The 11,665-nt window shown below is 43.1% G+C and overlaps 1 protein-coding gene across 1 annotated transcript; it reads left to right on the top strand.

The window, feature by feature from the left end:
• Positions 1-5,695: 5,695 nt before the first annotated feature.
• Positions 5,696-11,216, top strand: TTF1 (transcription termination factor 1; the record flags this gene model as incomplete). Its single annotated transcript, XM_070956597.1, has 7 exons — positions 5,696-5,861; positions 6,726-6,911; positions 7,670-7,748; positions 8,954-9,084; positions 10,214-10,436; positions 10,584-10,670; positions 11,151-11,216. Coding segments are annotated over exons 2-7 (770 nt in total), but the record flags the coding sequence as incomplete, so codon positions are not given.
• Between the last annotated feature and the right edge of the window lie 449 nt (positions 11,217-11,665).

Here is an 11,665-nt window from a genome sequence, read left to right as displayed (position 1 = left end):
CATGGGACCGCCCGCAGGCTCGGCCGTCGTCGCCACACTTTCTCTCCCGCCGGCAACAGGGCCCGGCCCCTTCTTCAGCGCTCCTTCCGGTGCGGCAGGCCCCGCCCACGGCACGGCTTCCGCCCCGCTTCTCCCTCCCCACCCCCAGGCGTGGGATTGGCCGCCTTGCTTTAACCCCGCCTTTTTTCCCTTTAATCGACTTGGATAGAAGGGCGTAGAGCTAGGAAATCTAAAGAGGAGGAGGGGGTTAAAACGCCAACTTCCGGGATTGTCTTTTTTTTTCCCCCTCACACAAAATCCATAGATGTATGAAAAAGTCTAGACAAGGCCTTTTCATAAACTGACGTCTACACAGCAGCCTTTTTTTTATTATTATTTTTATTCCCCCAAATCGAGGCCTAGAGTCTAAAATTTTGCCCTCTATTTTTAGAAGCCGGGGCTCATGAACGGTTCATCGCCACCCACCCATACACCAAGCCTGAAAGGGTTACTTCTTAAAAAAAAAACCGGAAGCTACTTCTTTAAAAAACCGGAAACTCAGTCAGAGGAAAAAAAAAAAAAGATAGGCGGGGAGGGGGGTAAAGGGACGCTCTTGCCTCTCCTCCTCTATGCTTCCTGAGCTTTGGGAGGAGGAAGTGGCATAAACAGAGCCGGAAGTTCAGCAAAGCAGCATGTTTGCAATGGAGAAGGAAGCCGGGAATCTTGCATGCTGAACTCTCTCTTGGGGAATTAATAATAATAATAATAATAATATTTTATTTTTATTTTTTTTGAATGGGGGGAGCGATTCTAAGGACAGGCATCGTGTAAGCCTCGGTTGATCATCACTGCTTAATGTTTGCAATTGCAAAGGTAAGTTTATATTAATGTAGATAAAAGAAATAATGTGGATAAAAGAAAGGAATCATACAGAGTCAGATGTATGGGCTCTGGAGGACCCTCTCTATTCACATTATTATAAGAGAGGAAAGTGCTTGTTGGAGATTACATTAACAAACAGTTAAACCTCATTAAGTGGTAATATATCTTCTGATGAGTCCTAGATGTCAAGAAAGGACCGCCATATGGAAAACATCTGAGTGACCTTGCTGTGAATGACACAAAGACCTATATGTTACAAAGAGTTACTTAATCCAATAAATTTACCCGAGGGCAGTAGTAAATCTCCCATTAGCAACTCCGAGCACTTAAGAAAAGTTGTGTGGCTAAGATAATTTGATAAACTAAGATTAATGGTTTTAGTAATTAGATGAACATATTATCCAATGTGTGTAACCGTATAGGGAAAATCGGATGTATGATCTCATGTTAACCATATATGGAAAATGTATGATCTCACTGAATCCTTTGTCTTAGAAATGTATAAAACCGTTGTATCAGAGTTCTCTCCTTGTTCAAAGCTTCAGGTACAAAACTGGCTCTGAACCTTGCACAATAAAATTGTCTCTGGCTGACCCAGGAATGTTGTTTGGCCTTATCATTCCACAACAATATTATACATATACATATGTGTGTGTGTGTGTGTGTGTGTGTGTGTGTGTGTGTGTGTGTGTGTGTGTATATATATATATATATATATATATATATATAGGGTTTATATATTAGTTTATATTTTGCAGAGCCAGTCTTGAAATTCATCATTGCAAATAGAGCATTTGGGTGATTCATCACGCATATATGTGGGTAGATGCATAATTTTGCATTTTTTGCTTTATGTACTGTGTCCTGGAGGCGGAGAGCCTTTGGAGAGGTTGGGTGCAAGGAGCTTCCATTTTAATGCATGCAGATTAGGATGCATTCAAAAGTGGCAATAAAAGTTATTCTAAGTCTTAATCGCAAAGCCGAGCATCAGTGGTTCAAGATTGCAAATCAGTTGCTCGTTATCATTCAGGATTGCCAACCGGGGCATTGGCAGTGCCCGCGTCCAAGTGAAGCGTTTGCAAAGCCAGCCTTTGCAATTCAAGCCTTGCAAAATTGAGTTTTGCCAGTTAGGCTTTCTATCTAGGGGGACAGAGCAAAAAAAAATTAATAAAATTCAAATGGATGATCAGATCTCGATCTTATTTTAAGTTGACTCTGGGCGGGTGGACAAGTAATTTTTTACGCGCTCGGATTATTGCCACAATTGAGCCCAAAATTTTATGTTGCTGAAGTGAGACAAGTTGTTAAGTGTTTTATGACCTTCCTTGCCACACAGCTGTTCAGTGAATCGCTGCAGTTGTTAAATTGGGGGAACACGGTCGTTAAATGAATTTGGCTTCCCTGTTGATTCTGCTTGTCAGAAGGTCGCAAAAAGGGGATCAGGGGACACTGCGGCCATCATAAATATGAGTCTGTTGGCGTCATAGCTTATGAATTTTGATCATGTGACCAAGTAGAGTGGCCGGTGTTTAAGTAATCTTTTAAATGAGCTTTTGATGTGTTGATATTTGTTTATCCTTTGCATATCAATTGGAAACTTGGCCTGACAAGGCTTGCAACATTTAAACTCTTTTGTCTGCTTATCTTTCCATGAATTGGCCTTTTCCAAAGAGTTTCTGGGACAAACACCCTTCTTTCTGCCTCTGCAGGCATGTAAGCAGAGTTTCCAACTGCATTCAGACTAGGAAGGATGAAGTGTTTTTCCGGTGAGAGAAGTCTTATCAGGGTAACCTGGTTTACCCAATTATGGGACGGAGCCATACAGCTTCCCCTTTGGCCTTTCAGCACCAATCTAGGGGGCTTCGCAGGCCATCGCTTTTGCGACAAACTATTTTGTGTTTAAATTTAACACCTAACAACACCTAGGGAGCCACCAATTAATTTAATGCAAGTTCATTTAGTGACCAAAGTTTCAACAGCACCAAAAAAAAAGGGACTCAACAACCATTTTTTCACACGGACGACCGCTGCAGCGTTTCCGTGGTGATCAAAATTCAGCTGCTTGGCCACTGACTCGTATTTATGACAGTCGCAGTGTCCCGGGGGGTCACACGATCTCCTTTTGCAACCTTCTGACAAGCAAAGTCAATGAGGGGGGAGGGCATATTCACTTAACAACAGTGTCACTAACTTTAACAGCTGCAGTGATTCGTTTAACAGCCGTGGCAAGAAAGGTGATGAAACAGGACAAGATTCCCTAGGACTACCTGTAATTTATTTAATTTTTTTTTAACACTGTGTGAGTTTTAACCTACCTCTCTCCTTGCTTTTTAAAGAGAATGAACGAGGAAGCTATTTTCCTGGTAGAGGACACCCAACAGTCTAGCTATGAAAAGAAGAGAAAAAAATCACGGAAGCGCAGCCGAGAAAAACTCAGACAGTCAATTGTGTCCTCTGATCAGGCATCCTATTCGTCTCAGGATACCGAAGACTCTGGGACTAGTCGAAAAAAACATAAGAAGAAAAAATCCAGTTCAGAAACCTCTGAAGCTTCCTGGGCCGTTCCCGAGACTCAGCAGAATGACGAGCCCGAAATAAATGATTTTGTGCCCAAGAAGAAAAAGAAGAAGAAACACAGACTTAAACATGGCAGTGATGACGAGTGTTGGAGCCCATCAACTCCCCAAAAATCCAGTAAACTGTCTTCAAAAAAGGCTTTGGAAAATAGGGATGACAGCGTTGTTGGTGATGAGTGTTGGAGCCCATCAACTTCCCAAAAATTAAGTAAACTGTCTTCAAAAAAGGCTTTGGAAAATAGGGATGACAGCGTTGTTGGTGATGAGTGTTGGAGCCCATCAACTTTCCAAAAATCCAGTAAACTGTCTTCAAAAAAGGCTTTGGAAAATAGGGATGACAGCGTTGTTGGTGATGAGTGTTGGAGCCCATCAACTTCCCAAAAATTAAGTAAACTGTCTTCAAAAAAGGCTTTGGAAAATAGGGATGACAGCGTTGTTGGTGATGAGTGTTGGAGCCCATCAACATCCCAAAAATCCAGTAAACTGTCTTCAAAAAAGGCTTTGGAAAATAGGGATGACAGCGTTGTTGGTGATGAGTGTTGGAGCCCATCAACTTCCCAAAAATTAAGTAAACTGTCTTCAAAAAAGGCTTTGGAAAATAGGGATGACAGCGTTGTTGGTGATGAGTGTTGGAGCCCATCAACTCCCCAAAAATCCAGTAAACTGTCTTCAAAAAAGGCTTTGGAAAATAGGGATGACAGCGTTGTTGGTGATGAGTGTTGGAGCCCATCAACTTTCCAAAAATCCAGTAAACTGACCTTCCGAAAGGCTTTGGAAAATGGAGGTGACAGTGTTGTTTGGCTTGAGTGTTGGAGCCCATCAACTTCCCAAAAATCCAGTAAGCTGTCTTCAAAAAAGGCTTTGGAAAATAGGGATGACAGTGTTGTTATTGATGAGTGTTGGAGCCCATCAACTTCCCAAAAATCCAGTAAATTGTCTTCAAAAAAGAATTTGGAAAATAGGGATGACAGTGTTGTTGGTGATGAGTGTTGGAGCCCATCAACTTCCCAAAAATCCAGTAAGCTGTCTTCAAAAAAGGCTTTGGAAAATAGGGATGACAGTGTTGTTATTGATGAGTGTTGGAGCCCATCAACTTCTCAAAAATCCAGTAAACTGTCTTCAAAAAAGGCTTTGGAAAATAGGGATGACAGTGTTGTTATTGATGAGTGTTGGAGACTATCAACACCCAAGAAATCCAGTATGCTACCTCTGAAGGAAAATGGAAGTGTGGTTGTTAGTCATAGGTCATCTCACAAGAAGAAGAAAAGGAAACGAAGGGAAGGTATCTATGTCCCTGATGGACCTGCGAGAGAGAAGGCTGAGGCCACAATGTTGCAGAGAGAAGATCAGATGGACCTTGACCAAACAATAGACACGCAGATGGATCTCTTTGCCTCCTCGCCTTTATCCTTCTCAGAGGGACCACAGGTGGACCTTCTCCCAAGGGATGGTCAAGAGGGAAGCTGTTGTCCCACCACTGAGGATTCTGATGCTACTCACTTGGACCTGGAGATGGAAGGAACGTCAGGTGGAGACCATGAATGGAAGCAACCTGGATTACCGTCAAAATTGCCCACTTCGGAAGTTAACACCAAGTAAGCACTTCTAGTACCTCTTTAAGTTGTCCTCATCTAGATTAGAAGAGATGTTAGAACTTTGAGATTTGGAAGGATGTCTTAGGGGAGTTTCTGGTGCGATGAAGAAGATGGTGGACCTTAGCTTCATCTGCCCCAGTCACGTTCAAGACAGTCTCCGTTTGCTCTTTTTTGAGTTTCCGCCACAAAATTGGGAGCAGACGTTCTTGACTGCAGGTTTACGCTAAAAAAAGGGAATGGAGGGGAAGCAAAAAGGAGAAGGCAGGTTGGGAGGCTAATTCTTAAATTAAGAGTTTGTCAGACCCGCCCCAACTCAGTCCTTTAGGCAAGGGAGATCCTCAACTCCAAGGTATACTTTACTAAAAGTCAAGTGGAGTACAGGATACAGCAAAGCCAGAACAGGACTTCTCCCGAAGGACTTTTTGCAACTAATTGGGACTCAGCTGTGAATGAACATAATTCACAGCTGTTGCAATAAAAGAGGTTTTTGGGACTACTCGTGTGTTTTAATGAAGCCTAGGCCACAACAACCTTTAAATAAATAGCAATGCCCAATTTTGATCTCCCAACAGATTGGATCAATCCCGAACGGGTCGGAAACTCCGATCTTCACGCAAGCAGCCCCCTTCCAAAACATATTCTGTAGAGGAGGAAGAGGAGGAGGAGGAGGAGGAGGAGGAGGATGTGTATGCTCGGGAAAAGGAACAACTGGAGAATGACAGAAAAGAACTAGAGGAATTTATCCCTCGGGCGAAGACTCTGTCGGATTCTGCAGTCAGGCAGCTGGCCACACGAGATTTACCCAGGTTTAGAGAGCTGAAGCAAAAAGGTGACCCGTTACCATTGTGAATGCAACAGTCAAAGTAACCCGGTTAGGAAAGGGGGCGAGGGAGATTGAATAAGAGAAGAGGAAAAATAGGAACTTCAGTCTGTAAAATGTGATGACTGGGAAATTCTGATTTAGCGGACTCTTGATTTAGCGGACTTTGCAGGTGGAGGACCTGATATTTCCCTGGACAATTTAAATCAACTTAGCGCTTGTTAACATTGGCAATTCAGATCATAAATAACACTGAAATGAATCTCTTTTTTTTCTCTCTCTGTCTTTAAAAGTTTAAACGTTAGAGTGTAAATAGTCTCTAGGCAAGATTGCGTGCATCCCAACGGTACCAAGATAATAGAATGTATTACTTAGGTCTTATTATAACACAGGTAATCCTCGACTTTAATGGCCAGAATGGAAATCAAAACGTACGTTGCTGAGTGAGACGTTCGTTAAGTGAGTTTTGCCCCATTTTTGCGACCTTTTTGTGCCACCGTTGTTAAGGGATCCACTGCCTTTGTTAAATGATAACGTAGTGGTTTAGCAAATTAGTTCCCCCCCCCCACTGACTTTGCTTGCCAGAAGGTCGCAAAAGCGGGGACCGTCATAAATATGAGTCCGTTGGCAGGCCTCTGAATTTTGGTGAGCGCAATTTTGGTCGTTAAGTGTGAAAAGTCCCTTTTTTCAGTGCCATTGTACGTTTGAACAGTCAGTAAATGAATTGTTGTAAGTCGAGGACTACTTGTATATAAGAAAAAAAAATATTTTTTTTAAGAAAAGAGGGCTGGCTGACGATAAAAACTAGCCTAATTTTTTTTCTAAATCGGACATTATTAAATTCTCCCGATTTCCATTTTGCTGTCTTGCCAGGCATGGCTGTGAAGTTCGGCGTCTTCTCCCAGGCGGAAAACAACTTATTGACGGAAAACGTCGAGGCGTTTTTGGAAGAAACCGGGATTGAGACGGCCGAAAAGCTCCTGTTCGCCCACCGGTTTCCAGAGGAACAAGCCGAAATCAAGAGGCTGAAATGCCAATACTCGTTTTGTGAAAGAATCTGTGAGTTTTTGCCGATTTCCTTCCCCATAGGCAGAAGGAACACTCGTCCGAGATGTGCCCCCTTCGTATCACAGGTAGTCCTCGATTTACGGCCGCAGTCGAGAGGTCAACATTTTGGTTGCTAAGCGAGACAGCTGTTAAATGAGGGCTTTTTTTCTCCTCCCCCCTTTTCTTGCCACAGTCGTTTTAAGGAAATCCCTGCAGTTGTTAAGTTAGTAAAACGGTATTTCTGGCTTCTCCGTTGACTTGGCTTTCCAGAAGGTCATAAAAAGGGGGTCACATGATTCCAGGGACATGGCAGCCGTCGTAAATACAAGTCATCTGGATTTGGTTGTGAAGAAAAAAAAATACTCAGTGCTGTTGTCCCAAAACTGCTTTATTTTTTCCCAAGAACCAACTGGACTTTCTGGTTTTTTTTCTTTGAAGAGGTTTCGCTTCTCATCTGAGAAGCTTCTTCCGCTCTGAAGAAGAGAGAGCCGAAGAAGCAAAACGTCTTCAAAGAAAAAGTCCAGTTTTGTTCTTGAAAAAAATAAATAAATAAGCAAGCACCTTTGGGATGACCACGACCAGATGGATGACTGAGAATCTCCATAGACTTTTCAGTGCTGTGGTAACTTTAGCAACCGGTCACTAAATGAACGGTTGTAAGTCGAGGACTACCCTACAATAATTACGAAGATGTAATTCTGTGTTTTGTTTCCTCCGTTTGTTCAGGTTATTTGTACGAGTTCTAACACTTCCTGTCCTTTTGTCCACAGCTCAGGGCATCGCTCGGCCCTGGAGGCTCGTTTATTATCGAGCCCGGAAAATGTTTGATCCTCAGAATTATAACGGACGGTAAGGAGGAGGAAAAAATAAAATAAAATCTTGTTCTTTAGCAGAAGTCGAATTTTCTGTAGGATGTAGAAAGACGAGAGCCAGCCTAGAACTAAGGAGAAATTTCCTGACCCTGAGAACAATTGCAGACAGTCCTCGACTTAGAGCCATTCGTTTAGTGACCGTTTCAAAGTTACAGCGGCACTGACAAAGGGGATGTGACTGCTTTACACACTTACAAAAAGACTCCAGCGCCTTTCCGTCAGCAATCGGCACCCAGATAGAGTATAGATTAAACTCCCAAGATTCACATCAGGCGAACAAGGAAGTAAGCTCAGACTCCACACAAGAAACGGCCAAAGAGCCGCCGGCAAACAGCCCAACGGAAGAATTTCTAAGACCGCCCCAACCCACACAGACACGGAAAGGCACCAGGATTATAAACTGACGACAAACTGCACTCCTTAACTAGCACTGATGATGTTACCTAGTTGGGTAATGAAACGTCTTCAAGAAAAGACGTTCACCGCCCTGAGTCCAAAAGGAGAAGGGCGGTATAGAAATGTGAAAAATAAATAAATAAATAAATAAATAAATACAAGCAAGCAAGCTTAGAGAGCACCAAGAACCCCACAATCTCCTCCTCCTCCTCCTCCTCTTCCTCCTCCTCCCAAACCCCACTCCCTTCCAGCACTGATGATGTTCCCTAGCTGGGTCATGAGACGTCCATAAGGAAACAACCCAGCTCAGAGATCACCAAGGGCCCCAGAATCTTCTCTTCCTCTTCCTCTTCCTCCTCCCAAACCCCACTCCCTTCTAGCACTGATGATGTTCCCTAGCTGGGTCATGAGACGTCCATAAGGAAACAACCCAGCTCAGAGAGCACCATTTCAACTCTGAGCTACAATTTTCCTTTATTAATATATAATATTATATTATATTAAAATATATTAATATATTAATATGTAAATTTTAATCTGTTTTTAAATTATTGGGGTGTTTTAATCTGTCTGGGCCAAAATGATTTAATTTGATTTTATCTGGTTTTTTAAATTTTGTGTATTTATGTATTTTATTGCTTGGCTGTTCACCGCCCTGAGTCCTTCGGGAGTAGGGCGGTATACAAATCAAATAAACTAAACTAACTAAACTATATTTCTTTTTAAAGCCAAGGTCATCTCAAGGCAGAGCTCAATGGCTTTAACTCCCGTAACGTCTTTTTTTAGGTATACAAAGAAAGAAGAGAAAAAGCTCTTTAAGTATCACGCCATGTATGGGAATAAGTGGAAAAAAATCTCGGAGCTTATGAACCGAAGCAGCCACTCCATTGCCTTGAAATATGCGCAGATGATCGAGGGTAAGTTGATAGCTCTTCCCCCCCCTTCCCTTTCCTCTAACCCCTCTTCTGAACTCCAAATTCCCTGCACAGGGAGTCCTCGATTTACAACGATTCATTCAGTGGCCGTTCAAAGTTACAACAGCACTGGGGGGAAAGTGCTTTTTTTTCCCCCTTTTTAAATGGAAATTTTAAATTTGGTTTTAAATTATTGGGGTTTTAAATTTGTTCAGCCAAATTATTTAATTCGTTTTATTTTATTTTAAATTTTGTATTTATATGTTTTATTCTATGGCTGTTCAGCGCCCTGAGTCCTTCGGGAGTAGGGCGGTATATAAATTCAATAAAAAAAAAAAAATAGCGACTCGGGATAGTTTTTCACAACCGTTGTAACCATCCCCGATAGTCACGTGGTTAAAATTCGGAGGCTTGGCAACTGGCATGTACTTTACGACGGTTGCAGCGTCCCAGGGTGTGTGTGGGTGAGATGTGATTCCTCTTTTGCGATCTTCGGACAAGCCGAGTCGATGGGGAAGCCAGGGTTCACTTCACGACTGGGCGACTAGCTTAACGATGGCAGCCGTTCGCTTAAACAAATCGTAAAACGGGGCAAAAGACCCTGATCGACAGTCTTGCTTAGCCATGAGAAAGGTTGGGTCGGATGGTCGTAAATCGAGGACTACCTGCGCCCTCGATTGGTTCTTGACAATATAAAGAGTTCATCCCAGTAGGCTTTTCATTAAAATCATGAGTCAGATCATTCCAAATCATCATCATCTTTTAATGACCCCCGTAATCCCTTGGGGGGTGGCGTCTGGGTAATTGAATGGGTGTTTACTGGCCGGATACCTTTCCTGTCGCCGATGCGGAGTTTTTTAGTCCAGCAGATATATTCTCATTGTGCCCACAAAGAGAAATATCCACCTCTACCTAGGATCGAACTTGCAGCCTCCTGATTGTGAGGCGAGAGCTCCGCCTCTAGGCCACCGCGCCACTCCAGTCGGATTTTTTCCAAATGACGGCCTCTTAAACCTCTGTTGAGAATATCTCTGTGATACTTGTGGTTCAACAAACCTTGCCCCAATCTTATTCTGACAACCGTCCTCTGTCTTTCTCTTGCTTTCTTGCGTGTGTCCAAATACCTGCGCAGATTCCAACCTTGGCCCTTGGAGAGAAGAAGAGACTTCTAGACTCCTCCAGGCGCTCAAAGACATCCTGAAGACGAAAGTGAGGGGCTTGGATTCGGCCTTGGAGGACAGGGACAGCAAGGGTGCCCTCATGCTACTGCGAGAAAACCTCTACAAGGACATCGGCTGGATGAAAGTGGCAGCCCAGGTGGAAACACGTAGTTGGCGGCAGTGTAAAAAGAAATGGTGAGGTTTTACAGACGTGAGTAATAAATCAGTGTAACGGGAGCTTCGTGTCTGGCCCTGATATCAGTTCGCACTTACTACTGCTTGTGATAACTTGCATTTTAATTTAATTTAATTCATTCAGTTTTCTTCCTTTTTTTTTTAAAGGATGTCGATCCTAACGAAGAAAATGATGGGGAAATCGCCCTTCTGCGGACTGAGCAACTTACAGTTTAAGATCGACCTCATCGAAAGGTGTGAACAGAGCTTAGCGCTGTATTTCTTGATATTTTTTATTTAAAGCGAACGATTTTGTGTTTTCAAGCAAGGGCGTATGGAATAGGGGTCAGCAACCCGCAGCTCTGGAGCCGCATGTGGCTCTTTCATCCCTCTGCTTGCGGCTCCTTGTCACCGGTTAGCTCCACAATTGATAGGGCTTTCACTTACAGGACAGGTAGAGGAGAAAGGACGTCGCGCTACGGTGGGGGAACCGGACTTCCGGTCGGCTCCAGAATTGAACGGGGGGACTTCCGGTTAGGATCTTTGTGGCTCTTTGAGTGTTTAAGGTTGCCGAACCCTGGTTTAGACAGACGGACGATTGGAGATACGCCATTAAATGCTTACGATAACGTTAATGGAAGAGAAAAGTAGGAAATGGGCGGGTAGCCATTCCGTCTTGGATAACCCTTTTTTAAGTTTTGAAGTATTAATAAAGGCTTATTTTGCGAATTTCAGATTGTACGAATTGAACGTTGCAGACACCAATGAAATAGACTGGGAGCGCATCGCTGACGTTATTGGGTAAATAGCTAGAATAAATCTCAAGGAATCTGTATAAGCCTAGATAAAATAATAATAATAATAAAAAAAAGACAAGATAACATTTGACAATTGGTGGCGGATTGTCAGTAGGTAGTTAAGTTTGCCGAATTTTGCAGACCGTATAGCCAAATTTAGCCCGATGTGGAGCGAGACCACAGGTAGTCCTCGACTTATGACCACAATTAAGCCCAAAATTTCCATTGTTGAGCGAGACATTTCTCCAGTGAGTCGTTGTCCCCGTCCCCCTGTTTATGACCTTCCTTGCCACCGTTGTTAAGTGGGTCACTGCAGTCGATCCGTTAGTTAACCCGGTTGTTAAGTGAATCTGGCTTCCCTGCTGTCTTTGCTTGTCGGATGGTCGCAGAAGTGGATCATGTGACACACACACACAGAGAGAGAGCAACGGTCATAAGTATGAACCAGTTGCT

The sequence above is a fragment of the Pituophis catenifer genome, unplaced genomic scaffold (genome assembly GCF_029215685.1).
Source record: "Pituophis catenifer annectens isolate HBS135680 unplaced genomic scaffold, rPitCat1.0.hap2 SCAF_109, whole genome shotgun sequence".
Lineage (NCBI taxonomy): Eukaryota > Metazoa > Chordata > Lepidosauria > Squamata > Colubridae > Pituophis > Pituophis catenifer.
This window is presented reverse-complemented; position numbering and strand designations above follow the sequence as displayed.